Source organism: Ambystoma mexicanum, chromosome 10, assembly GCF_040938575.1.
Source record: "Ambystoma mexicanum isolate Mex_15411 chromosome 10, UKY_AmexF1_1, whole genome shotgun sequence".
In the NCBI taxonomy this organism is placed as follows: Eukaryota; Metazoa; Chordata; class Amphibia; order Caudata; family Ambystomatidae; genus Ambystoma; species Ambystoma mexicanum.
In genome coordinates this window covers 1,258,635,138-1,258,648,360 of record NC_090932.1, presented here as the reverse complement: position 1 = coordinate 1,258,648,360, position 13,223 = coordinate 1,258,635,138, and the positions used below count along the sequence as shown (strand labels likewise).

At 45.7% G+C, this 13,223-nt stretch overlaps 1 protein-coding gene across 2 annotated transcripts in view; it reads right to left on the bottom strand.

The window, feature by feature from the left end:
* RBM19 (RNA binding motif protein 19) overlaps positions 1–13,223 on the bottom strand; it is a 1,396,549-nt gene that overhangs the window by 752,896 nt on the left and 630,430 nt on the right. For both annotated transcript variants that reach the window (XM_069619226.1, XM_069619227.1), the window contains exon 18: positions 10,563–10,623. In XM_069619226.1, coding sequence (XP_069475327.1) covers positions 10,563–10,623 — 61 coding nt within the window. The remainder of the gene's footprint in view (positions 1–10,562; positions 10,624–13,223) is intronic.

Sequence of the window (13,223 nt, the reverse complement as noted above, 5' to 3'; positions counted from 1 at the left end):
CCGCCGCGGGTGTGGCAAAGGGTTTCCCTCTTTCCAGGTTTCCCTTTGTCCTCCACCGTAGCGAGAGAACTAAGGCCTGCGAGACCACCACCAGGTCGTCCCATAGTCCGCTGGCCTGACACCACTGGCTGTTGAGCCACTCTTGCATTGGGCGCATGCGCAGGCGCGCGTGAGGTACCAAATAAATACACAACGCCATCATGCCTAGCAAGCGCATTGCTTTGCGTACCGTCACCTCTCGACCGGTCACATATTGAGGGATCTGAAACAACATGTTTTGGACCCTCTCTTTGGAGGGGAAGACGAGGCCGTCCTTTGTTTGAATTAGAGCCCCTAGGAATTCTTTGATTTGGCTGGGGTCTAGGCTGGACTTCTTTTCGTTGATGGAGAAGCCCAACTGGAACAAAAGGTCTACCGTCTTTTGGGTATTGGAGAAGCATGTTTCGTAAGAATCCCCTGTTATGAGCCAGTCGTCGAGGTAAGGGTAAACTGGGATGGACAACCTGCGCAGGTGGGCCGCTGCCACTGCCAGTACCTTCGTGAATACCCTCGGTGCTGATGCTATGCCGAAGGGTAGCACTCTGAACTGGTAGTGTTTGCCCTCTATCATGAACCGGAGGTATTTTCTGTGCGCTGGCAACATTAAAATATGAAAGTATGCATCTTTCATGTCCAATGTTGTCATGTAATCTCCCTGTGAAAGCAGTGGGATCACTTCCTGTAAGGTCACCATACGAAACTTTTGGGGTTTGATGAACTTGTTCGCTGGGCGCAGATCTAATACAGGGCGCATGGTTAGATCCTTTTTGGGTACAAGGAAGTACACTGAATAAATACCTTCCATTACCTGAGCTAGCGGCACGACCTCTATGGCTCCTTTTTCCAGCAGTTGTTGTACTTCTTGTAGAAGGATGGCAAGATGTTCGGGTGACATGCGTCGTCCCCTCGGGGGTTTGTATGTTGGGGAACTGTTGAATTCGATGCAGTATCCAAGGGCTACGGTGGAAAGTACCCAGAGGTCTGACGTTATACCCTCCCATGCTGGAAGAAAGGATGTTATCCGGCCCCCGACCGGTGTTGCATGGGAGGGGACGCGAATCTTCGCGTCACTTGGTGTTGTTAGGGGCTTGGGAACCTCTGGGGGTGGACCCTCGCCCTCTTCCTTTGCCCCGGCGCTGTCCTCTTTGGCTGTACTGGCCACTATTGGTCTGGAAATTGGTGGCAGGGTACTGTTGCTGCTGGTTTTGTTGTTGGCGTTGGCCACAAAAAAAGCGTTTGTTGCCATAGCCGCGCCTTGTAGAGGGCTTAGAGATCTGGTCTAGAGTTTTGATAGTATCGAACTCTTTTTTAGCCATCTCCAAAGCCTCATCCACTGCTTTCCCGAAGAGGTTAGAGTCTTCAACAGGTTTGTTTATTAAAGACGCCTGTGTCTCTGGTTTGAACCCTGAGTTGCGCAGCCATACGTGTCGTTTTAGGACTATTCCCTGAACTAGGGAACGCCCCGCAGTTTCTGCCGCATCCAGAGAGCTCTTTACAATACTCTGGTTGACCTGGGTTCCTTCGGCAATAGTTGAAAGCAGGCGTGTACGTAAAGGTTCCGGCGCTTCCTCAGCATCTTTGCGCAGTTTGGCCCACTGCGCGTCCGCATAGCTAGCGAGCAAAGAATTGTTGTTGGCAATTCTTGCCGAAAAGGCGGCCGAGGATGTAACTCTTTTTGCAAGGGCATATAACCGCTTGCCCTCCTTGTCAGGTGGTGCCTCACTGGTGGAAAGTGGTACTCCTGCCCTCTTTCTTGTGTTGGTTACTACCAGGGAATCCGGAATGGAATGTCCCCTGATGTACAGCGGGTCTGAGGGTGAAGGAGTGAAAAGTTTTTCAATTCTAGGATTGACCCCTCTGATTAGTGCGGGTGTGGACAGCGAAGGGATGATTCTTCTCACAGAAGCAAGGAGGGGAATTGTCTGACTAACTGGGGGTTTCTCCTTAATTACCCTTTCTACAAAGTCTAATTCAGGGGAGAGCTCCCCAGTGTCCAGTTCGAAATGTGCTGCTGCTTTACGCAACAGGGCATTAAATGTGGGTTGATCGTCAATAGGAGACGTATTTCTACCAGGTGAGATGTCAGGAGGATTTAGGTTCAGGCCATTAGTGTCAGAATATACAGATGGTGATTGCCAGGGGTGAGAAGGTCCTTCCTCTGGATTTTCTCCGAAGCCTTCCCCTACCAAGTCTGGGCTGCCTTCCAGACCTTCCTCCTGGTCCTCGTCCATAAACTCATCCTCTACCTCTTCCTCAAAATAATGTTCTTCCCCAGTGAGGTCATACACACTGTGGAAGTCTGAGGCTGTGTCCTGGAGGGGATTGCCTAATCTTGGAATTTTGGCCCTGGGGTCCTCCTGAGGCCCTTCTCTTATTCTCTTTGGAGTGGGAGGGTTTTGGGCATTCATAAACCTCTCCATTCTTTCCATGCATAGATGGACCCTCTCCATGGTTTCATGGGGTACCCCTGAGCGGTCTAGTGGGGGAAAATTGGTGTCTTGTAGCTGAAAACGGCTCGACCTCTCCCATAACGTCGAGGAAAGTGTCCCGTCGCCCTCCGAAAAGCCTGCAGGTGTGCTGGAAATCCCTTCGACTGAAGGAGATTGTCCCTGTGTTCTCAGCGTGTCTTTCGACCTTTGCGTAACGCTCGACGCGTCTTTCGGCGTACGCTTGTGGGCGTCGGCTACCACGATCCTCGCCAAGCTCTCAGTGACTTGTTTGTCAGCGGAGAGCTGTGGTTTCGACGTTATGGGTGTCGAACGCTCTACGGCGGAATGCGCTTTCTGCTGATGCGCTCCGGCCGATGATTTGGGGGCGGCGCCCTTATTTGCCGAAAGCCCAGTCGCTGGTCGCGGCTGCGGTTGCGAGAGGGGCTTCGAACCCGAACGGTCCGAGGAGGCCGCCGGTGAAACCTGCGTCTCCTTGGGCGCTGATGCTCTCTTTGCCCTTGGCAAAGAAGAGCCATGGGTTGTGTGCTTATGTGTGGTCTTGTGTGCGTCAGTGTCGCCGGGGTGTTCATCCCCATAAGCAGGGCGTGAGCCGAGCCCGTCGGGGCCGGGGACAGACGATGAAGTGCGTGTGCGCTCCCTAGAGGGGTTTACGACTTCCATAGAGGAGGTGGTGGTATCACGTTCCTCGTCACTGTCGGAGGTAGCGACGGTGGGTGGGGCGTCGGCCTTCGACATAGCGTAGGCCGCCCACCTTTTGACCCTACAGTCTTTTAGAGTCTTAGGCTTAAGAAGCCGACAAGCCGTGCAACCTTCCTCCTTGTGATCGAGGGGCAAGCAGCGGTTACACCGTGAATGCTTGTCCTTCCAAGTAAACTTGCCCTTGCAAAGCGGGCAAAACCTAAAGGGTGTCCTCTCCATAGCCGAGGCAATAAAACGTGATAACCACCCCAAGGGAAAGGAAGGGGAAAAGGAAAGGCATTCTCAGAAAAGATAAGAGATGTCCCACGACCCCCACTCTCCCTACTGTGTTTGGCCTGCGAGGCCAGGCCACATGTTCGGCAACGCCGAAGGATCTCCTCCGCTTGTCCCCTCCGTCGAAGATCTTGCTCGGCGGAGACAGCTTCACAACAGCGTCGAGGGGGGGGATCGATATGTTCTATATTAATATAGGAAAACGACCAAAGGCCGAGGAGATGAAATCTGCAATGTCTCTCGAGGAGCTCCGCGTAAAGGCGACCATTAGCTGGGCGGAAAAAAACAATCTGAGGGACCTCGACGCGTGAGGGATTGTGGGTACTACACACGTCACTATAGGGATAGTGTTACAGACACGCCTTGTCGACGTCCCCTTTTCGACTACGTAAAACAAAATGCAATACTCCGCAGTGACCACTGGATGTCGGACCTATGCACAGCATGCACAGCATGTGATTCTAAGCAGATTAACAAACATCAGAAAACTAGGATACACTTGTTCCCGAGTCTTGATGGTGTTAATGGTCCCACAGTATCCATCCCTATTCAGGAGAAGGGGATGTCCATGATTGGCACAGGTTTTAAAGGGGCTGGAGGAGGGTTATGTGGGACCTTCCTTTGACACAAAGAGCATGTAATGGTAACAGGTTTAATGTCAGCATATATCCCTGGCCAATAAAACCGGCTCACTACTTGTCCCTGGGTTTTGGCTGTTCCTAAATGTCCGCAAGTGAGGTGGGCATGGGCCCTGCGGTGCATTCAGGGGATTACTATTTGGGATCAAGGGATCTCATTGGTGGTGTCGCCTCTATACAGTAATCCCCGCTTGAAGAAAAAAAAACGGACCTTCTTTCTTTCTGCCCTCCTCCTCAGAGATGACTCAGAGGAAGACTTCAGTCAACACCGGAAACACAAGCAAATGTTCCTTACAGGTTAATTCAAAAACTATATAATTGTTTACAGTCTATAAAAGGTACACAGTTTACCTAACCATTTAATGGAACTCTACTGGTCCTCTTGCAGACTTGGTTAAATGAATGTATATACCACAATCATTGAATAAATCAATAATCAAATGTATTCGAATCACAAATTAAACTAGAAAAGTCACTAATACAAAATGAAAAAACGTAAAACAGTCCATGTGGACAACATAATTCAAATATGCACAATCATTTGAAATTGATACAAAACAAAAAGATAAATCAATAAAATATAAAATAAAAGATAGGTTATCCATTTTAGCTCCTAATTGTATGCCCCCTAATGGAACCAACCCCCCTACTCTTGTCCTAATTTAAGAGATCAAGAGGGAGAGGAGAAGGGACATAAATAGGGCTAATACACACATCCCAGGTCTATTACCCACTTAATGGTCTAAAAGTTTGCAGTTTACAATGAAATGCTGGTGCAGAAAAACATCTGTTGTATTAAAATTCTTTACATTCATTCACCATTTCTGTTGAGTAGCCGGATGTGTACCTAGCTGCAATAAATTGTATATCCAGATAATCTATTATTATTTCATATATTTAATGAATGCTGGTTCCAACATATAAAGGTGTTTTTCGGACGTTTCACCAGAGTTGGAGTGAACCACCTTCCTCAGGACCCCAAGGATATGGAGCACTGTGGTTGTGAAATATTACAGAAGAATGAGTCGAAGCTACCTCTCCCATTCAACACACGACGACCGTTTACTACAACATCGTTTACCAGCCCGAAGACGCTCATTATCAATCAGTGGTATGTTGATACTTCTCTTTGTTTCCACATGTAGGACCTTTTTCACATTAAATGATTCACACACTGACAGCCTGTTTTGTCTACATTGTTTTTATATTACGTTGTGACTAATCATCCTCACTACATTTCACTCCATTGCCCTTGAGCATTTTTGAGTCCTGATGAAAGTTCGTAGCTCTTTAGTGAACTGCATCATTTGACGATTTGACTGTGGAACCTATAGTCTCCGAACCAGAAACACCAATATAGTGTTGACAAGTTGATATTTGCCATGTACCTGTCTGTAGCACATCATTTCCATGTTCATCTAGCATTGTGTAAACTCTGAATTAAGTGGATCAGCCACATGCAGATGATTTTTGTGTTGTCTTTGCTTTTATGTTACTGCATTAACTTTTTAGAATAAACTTTGTTTTAACTGTATGTGTGTGACCTCAGTGTAATCTAATCATGTTACACTCTATGTAGTTTTGTCATCATCACCCTAGCGCCAAAGGGAGAGGTAGCTTCGACTCATTCTTGTTTCCTATATAGATTAACCACACCCTCACGAGTCAGGCCCCATCGAAACCAAAAAAGAGGGTAATCTGCCCATTTTTCAATGACTGAAATATTACAGCCAATTAAAATGTAATAAAAACAGGTTGCATAACCAACCAAGAGTAAAAGCAGATAACCACAAGGCATAATAGCCAAGTGAACCATCACCCAAGGAAGATGCATGTATACAAGTTTAAAATGCCTCTTTTGAACAAACACCCCTGTGCACCAAAGGAGTGAGATTGCAACAACCACCCATCTCCACATCTGCACCTTTGGTAGAAGTATGTGAAAAATGCAACTTCGTCTAGTGCCCAAGGTCAGCATGCAGGACGAGCCACAAACGGCAAATGCAGCTTGCAGAAAAATAAACACGCTTATCAAAGGAGTCAGATCGCGTAATGAGTGTGAAGCTTACCGCTGCATATAGGGAAGGCCAAGTGGGAGAAAGATGTCGGAAATGCATTCTGCAATGATAAAAATGTACCCAAAAAATACATAACATGAAAAAAGAAAACGGAAATGGTTTCCCAATACTGACTGTCTGAAGGACTGGTCAGTTTCCCATAGCAATGAGCAAAGGTGTAGTGGAGTGAAGCTGAAGGCTTCATTTCACTGGCAAAAGTCAGGACAGAGTACAAAAACAAAAAGTTTGGGGGTCCACAGAAATGGAAGGAAAGTTGCCAAAAAGAGAAAACCTTCCTAACAAGTGGTTCAAAAGTGTGCCATGAAGTGGTGTTGCAGGATGAGAGCTGACAGTGAATCGTGACGACAAAGAATTGGTTGACCTTGGTAAATGTATCAACACAGTGCAGGCAGCAGAGGGCTGATGCAGTGTTAGATCGCTTTAAGGGTGTTATGTTGAATTCCCATTGTGTGTGATTTCTCCTCACCTGATTGAGTTCCCCAGCACTTTTTGCTGGACTATTGGATTTTTCTGACTCTTCTCATTGAGTGGGAATCTTTTTCTCCACTCACTCATTCTTGTGTTATACTCTGGGCATCCCTTTTTGGGTTTACTTTGATGGAGTCTACTTTCCTCCATCTTTTTCAATGGCATCTGTAATTTCCTATTGTAGCAGGCAGCACCTCATGTACAGTGTTGCTGGAAGCTCCTTGAGCTTCCCTCTTTGGTTTTATTTTAATTCCTTGCGAGAAATATTGTTCCCAAGCATATGCAGGTACTTTTTATCCTACCTACACTTTTCTTGTCAAACCAGAACCCTCCCCACCTTATGTCGAGTGCTGAGGAGACACCCTGTGTCTCTTTTTTCCCTTCTACTGTAACTTTCTAGTTACAGTGACAAATAAATCTGACTGGCTGGTGGCAGTGGGTACTTTTTCTACCATTGTGTTTAACTTACAACGCAGGCTGCATTTGCAGTTGAAGTAAGGTACACATGAGACACCATTGATCCAAAATTGTTCCTGTCTCAATTTTACGCCAACTCACAATAGTTTATTCTTTCTTGGTCCTTCTGCTGTGCTAGGTTGGGGATGTCCTTGTGTGTCTTTTGTCTTCACCAGGATCCCCTTGTGAAGCCCACCCGAAGGCACCAGTGTGTTTGGGAGGACAGGAAGCTGGGAGGACTCCAAAACTCCACACGTCTTTGTCCTCCAGTGTGCCTGCTTAGATCCAGTTCTAACTGGGAGACTGGCTGTCCTGAAAGGACAGCCCCCACCCCAGGATTGATTGACTGCATGAATGTTGAATGGCTGGGTTCCTGCATAAAAGGTGAGGGTCTTGATGCTAAAGCCAGATTCGAGCACTGGAAGATCCATTCCGAAGAGGAGAAGAAGGATGTCTGCAGCCACCTCCAGAGACTGCCATAGCCATCTGAGTGACTGCTGCTGCTCCAGCCCTCTATTCCAAGCGACTGGGAAGCTCCGATCTGGACAACTTCCTCCCTTAGACTGGTGGGACTAACCAGTCTGAAGACAACCTGCATTTCAAGCCATTCCACGACGAGCTGTGACCTTCAGGACAGAAACCCACCAATACCCTGGGCCCTGTAGCCAGGGTGCAGTGCATCGCCTTCCAAAGATCGAATCCTCCAGAAACTTTGGCGGATGCCTTGAGGATCTCCAGAAGCAAGATTCCACTCCTTGAAGTCCCCTCATCAGAAGGCTGGGCCGCGAGAGCACGCTGAGTCGACTGGGCTGTAACCGTTCTTCACTGGTGCTTTGAAAAGGGTGCCAAAGAAATCCTTTCCCGAGTGCCTCTCCACTTGACTGCTGCTTCAATGATCCATCCACAGTCCCTTCTTCAGTATGCCCGACCAAGAATCCGGAGACTGTCTGTTGCTGCTGCATCGTGGAAGCTGTGTGCTGCAACTACTTCATGCTTAACGTACTGCGAGACTCTTGGTAGAACTTAGGTAAAGTTTCCTTGCTGCTCATGTGTTGCTGGAGTGCCGATTCGTACATTTGGGAGTTTGCCCATACACGTTCGCCCATGCCTAACAACTGTGTGCCTACAGGGAGCCTTCTCTGAAGCCCCTGAACCTTTTTCCCAACAAAGAAAGTATACTTACTTGCTACAAGTCTTCTTCTGGAACACATGACATTCTACAGTTTGTGCCTTACTTATTTTGCCCTACAATCTGACTCTGAGACTCTCATAACTAGATAGGGATGGACTTCTAAAGCCTAAGGCCTCAGTCAATTTAATGAAAGTCTTACCTACTCTGTGTTCATTTTGATTGATTCATTCATTCATTCTTTCCTGATATCAGTGATTCCAAGTATTAATTGTCAAGTGCTTTACTTACCTTGAATTGCTTCCAACTATCCTACAAGTGCGTACAACATTATTTTACTTACCAGTATTATCATTCTGTGATTGTTGGTTGATGAATACTTTTACTAACCTGAAGAAACTCTTTCCCTTACCTGCATTCCAACTTAAGGTTTGGCATTCAATACAGTTACTTCTGCAAATGTCCTATTGTATATATTTTTCCCTTACCTGAATTGAAAAGTGAACTTAACATTGCCTAGTATGTTTAATAAATAACTATAGTTATATAGAACTACAAGTATGTGTCTTCTTGACTGTGTGTCCTCAAAGATCTGTGTAGTCTGCTATAGTCCTCCTCTCTCCTAAAATAAGACTGGCTGCTCAGCCATAGCTACCAAACCTTTTGGGTAATTCAGGCAGGTGGTTGTGATTATTTCGAATACAAAAATTTTGAAGACAGAAATCTCGCACTTTAAATTTTCGTATTCGAAATACTCACCCCACTACTAAATGGGCTTTCAACACCCTGCTCCTCCCCACCCCGTTACTTACCTTTTGGCAGCACACCTCGCTGTGTGCTGCCGATTCCCTGCAGCGCTGGTTCCCTTCACTTCCATGTATGGAAACCGGTGCTGTTTTGGATGCAGGGGAGAACCCCGGAACCCCCAATTCCATTATAGCGAACAAGGGTGCATGGGCCACCCCCGCAACTCCTGCTTCCATTGTTCGCTACAATGAAATCGAATGGTTGAAATATTTCTGCATTTTCGGCTGCACGTAATTTTGGTACAGCCGAAATCCGAACATTTCTACCATTAGTTTTTTTATTTATGATATTTTGGTTCATTAACACGTCAGGCTTATACTAAGAGTTGGAGTCCTGTTCACTAAAAGGAGAGTCTCCTATAGCCCTACTAGGTGGACTGTAGTAAAACTATATAACAAAGGGTAATTTGCTTTAGTTCTTGTTCTCTGAAAAAGTTTTCATGCAGAAGTCTGGTTTTTCCTTTCAGATTTAGAGTTTGCTTGTGTTAAAGCATTTGTTAGGGCAATCCGCTTGCATAGGTCCAATTACACAGCAAGCACTTTTCACTTTTCTAATTTCCACATATGGCAATTGTCTGCATTAAGATCTTGGATGTAGCACATAGCAGACTATTCCCCAGGAAATTATTAAAGCGATATTGGAAGTATGCGCACAAAAAGCGGTTGTAGATACAGAACCCCCGCCTTTCTTTATATCATCAGTTATTAAAACATAATGACGTCATGCTGGGGTGTGTGAAGGGTGGATCAGATAAGTGGGTGGGGTTAGGAGATAAACTTCCCTTTGACAGATGTCTACGCCATGTCTATTTTGAGCCGTAGATTTTATTTTTCTTTGTTTTAAGAAGCCTTTGTTAAAGGGTTCCTTGTGAATTATTGGCACCGGGTACTGCTTAAATATAACTCAACCGAACTGCACATTAACCCGACAGAAGTACTCAGCTAGTGGTTCTGGGACTACGTGGGTTTACTAGGTGAAGGGAGCGGGGCAGCTATGTTTGGAATTGTCCGCTTCTGTTTGTTTGGGACAATGGAACTCTGTTGGAAACCAGAAGAACGTCAGAGGGTGGTGAACCAATGCCCCATGCCTGAGGAGGATCGTCAAACCATCTATCGCAATGAACCAGATCAACTATGCAACGTGATGGAGAAGCAGAAACAAGAGAAAACAGACTCTCGCCAGAAAACAGAGGTTTCTTTTGATATATGGAGGTGGGAATAATGTGTCGGCAGGCCTACGTTGAGTACTCTAGAGATAAGGGGTCAACGGTCATTGAGGGCATAAAGGGAAGGCGAGGAGGTTCTCAGGGATGGGATGATGATGATCGTATCTTGTAAAACACAATGTTCAATACAACACTTTGACAGTTCATTAGCAAGAATTAAAGCGATTCATTTTTTGATTTGTTGATACGATGAAGTCAGCAGTAATTAATTCAGCATATCACACAATGCATAATGAGGATGTGACATCATAATTAATTCTTACCCTGCTTTAACCCATTGCACTACAATTCAGCACTCACCAGATTTATCTTTCTTTTTAGAGACGGTGCACTTCTTCACAGCTCCAACTTTAGAAAAAGTCTGAGGATAAAAAAAAAAGCTAAGTTTGTGCTCTTCTTCTATACAAAAATAACCTATGCTGATTTAATCACCATTTGAACACCTTGGAAATTTATAAATGGTATGCTATATCGACCATCTTTCAAAAGAGATTGTACTTAGTGAATGGCAAGGAACAAATCTGCAGGCAGAGGGCCAACAGTGCCATGATTCCGTTGGACAGGAATGGAATAGAGTAGCTTTCTGAGAATCCTGCAGCAGGCAGCGTGGTAGCTACATCTGAATATTTTTGGAAACAGTGTTGAGAGTTTTTGTATATCCTTTAGCTGCACATCCATGAATGTTCAAGAAAATCTATGTTGAAAGCTGAATGAATGGTGCTGCATTCACTGAAGCTACAAAGGAAACGATGCAGAGTTTGACCATGTTCACTGTTGGGAGTGGCAATCACTAAGTGCAGTGGGCACAGTACTGTGAGGGATATGTGGGTTATCTTCAATAAATGTCCTTGCATGACTGATAGTTTTTTTGGAGTCACAGCTGGGATGATGAATGGAACTATGGGTGCTTATCAAGTGAGAGTGTTCTTGGTTGCCACTGAGTGCTTGTCCTTGGTGGATGGACGGGTGGGTGCTTCATTACTTGGCATACATTTATCATACCCTGCATAACAGAGCCCAACCATTTAAAATGTGGTCTAAAGACCCACAAGGGGCGGTCTCAGGTTTTATGGCAAAGTAGGAAAAATTACTATTGGTATTGTTCTTCCTATGGATTCTTCTCCCACAGATGCCACATCTTGATGGTTTATCCCCTCAGCACCAGCTTCAGAGAAAATGTTGACAGGGGGGCTTAGTGCGGTTCAGCATCTACTCGACCCCTCTGTGCCTCGGCCACATCACTCATCGACTCCAGACATTACATCGGTGATGGTACTTCTAGCATGTACTGCACACCTACCTCAGTTCCTTTTTTCTATGTGCTCAGCATGCTGTTCAGAACACAGCTTGCTTTAAAGATATTTATAGGCGTCAGTATGTTGGGGCCCAAGCCTTTGGGATTCAAGTGCTGACCGGGACCACAGCTCCAACATGTCCATCAATGTACACAACATTTGTGTTTGGTGTCTTGGGGTGGAACATGACATGGAGCACTACAGTTCCTGTCAGTCTATGAATCTGAATGCCTTGAGGGAGCGCTTGGCCAAAGTGGCACTAGGGAGGTCACCTCACATGTCGCCGTCTCGGTCGGCCATCCCGAGAGAAAAGATGGCAGGGAAGCCAGGCAACATAAAAGGTCAAAAAAGAGGTCTTGCTATCGCAGTGAGTCCCACCACGCGTTGTCATCCTCCTCCCACAAGGAGAAAAAGAAGATCAGGCATAGGTGCAATTCAGATTCATCACAGCAAAAATGTAAGTCTTACCCCTCCCCAAGGGGGAGCCAAGAGAGGAAAGGGCTGGAATATTAACAAATGTTACACTTGTTTGAGATGGCAGCAGTGGGTACGACTTCCGATTCGACGCCGTCAGCGGGGCTATCGATGACAGCACCTAGACTTGCCGGTACAAAGGAATCTGTGGCATTTAAGAAGGGTCAAAAACCCTAGCGCTCTACCACTTTGAAACCAAAGGCGCCAACTTCGGCGTCGCCCACAGCAGAGAGATTTGGCACGCATGCCAAGATTTCATTAAAGCAAGCCTTGTTCTGAACAGCGTGCTGAGCATGCAGAAAAAAGGAACAGAGTTATGGGGGCATATTGCATGCTATAATTACGAGTTCATGCCTGGAGTCGAGGAGTGATGCAGTCGAGGTGCAAAGAAGGTGAGGAGACAAAATCAAACTGCACTACGCTCCCTGTCGAAATGTTCAGAGCAGCTGGTGTAGAGGGGATAATCTATCAAGATGAGGAATCTGTGGGTAAATTCAACCCATTGAATGGTGCTTTACCTAAAGGAAGGCTATGGAGAGAGTTGATTCCATCTGGTAAGTACAAGAAAAAACAATACTCCAGAGCACTCGACAGGCTTACTTTTGGACAGCAATATTGTTTTCTCCCTCGCTCTCTAGAGTATCTAGGAGCCAATTCTTATTGCCCTTGTGTGAATGATGAACATTAGATGTTATCAATATCTTTCCTAAACAGTTTTATCACTAAATATCAAGTATTTGCACTTGCAATATAGTGTCTTATATACTCACAAACAGGAACACATTAAGAACACTCACTCTCTTGTTTAGATAGGGTGGGTTTAAAAAGACTTTGCTTGCATGGAATATTATATATTGCATACATTACACAGAGTAATCTTATTTCTGATGCTTGTATCTGCATAGACCCACATGCTTTGCATAGGCGGACACTAATGAAAGTTGTGGAGTATTACACATGAAATTAGTCGAACTTCGAAAAGGGAAGTCGACAGGGCATTACTGTAATACTATTCCTAGTGTGACGTACCCTATACCCATGATCCCTCACGCTTTGAGGTCCCTCAGATTATTTGTTACCGACAAGAGTGAGTGTTGTAAACGTGGTGAGGTAGAGACCATGAGGTGTGAAAGATCTATGCCTTTTTCCCAAGCACCTTATACTCCAAGAGGAGAGGAAGGGTGGGCGCATG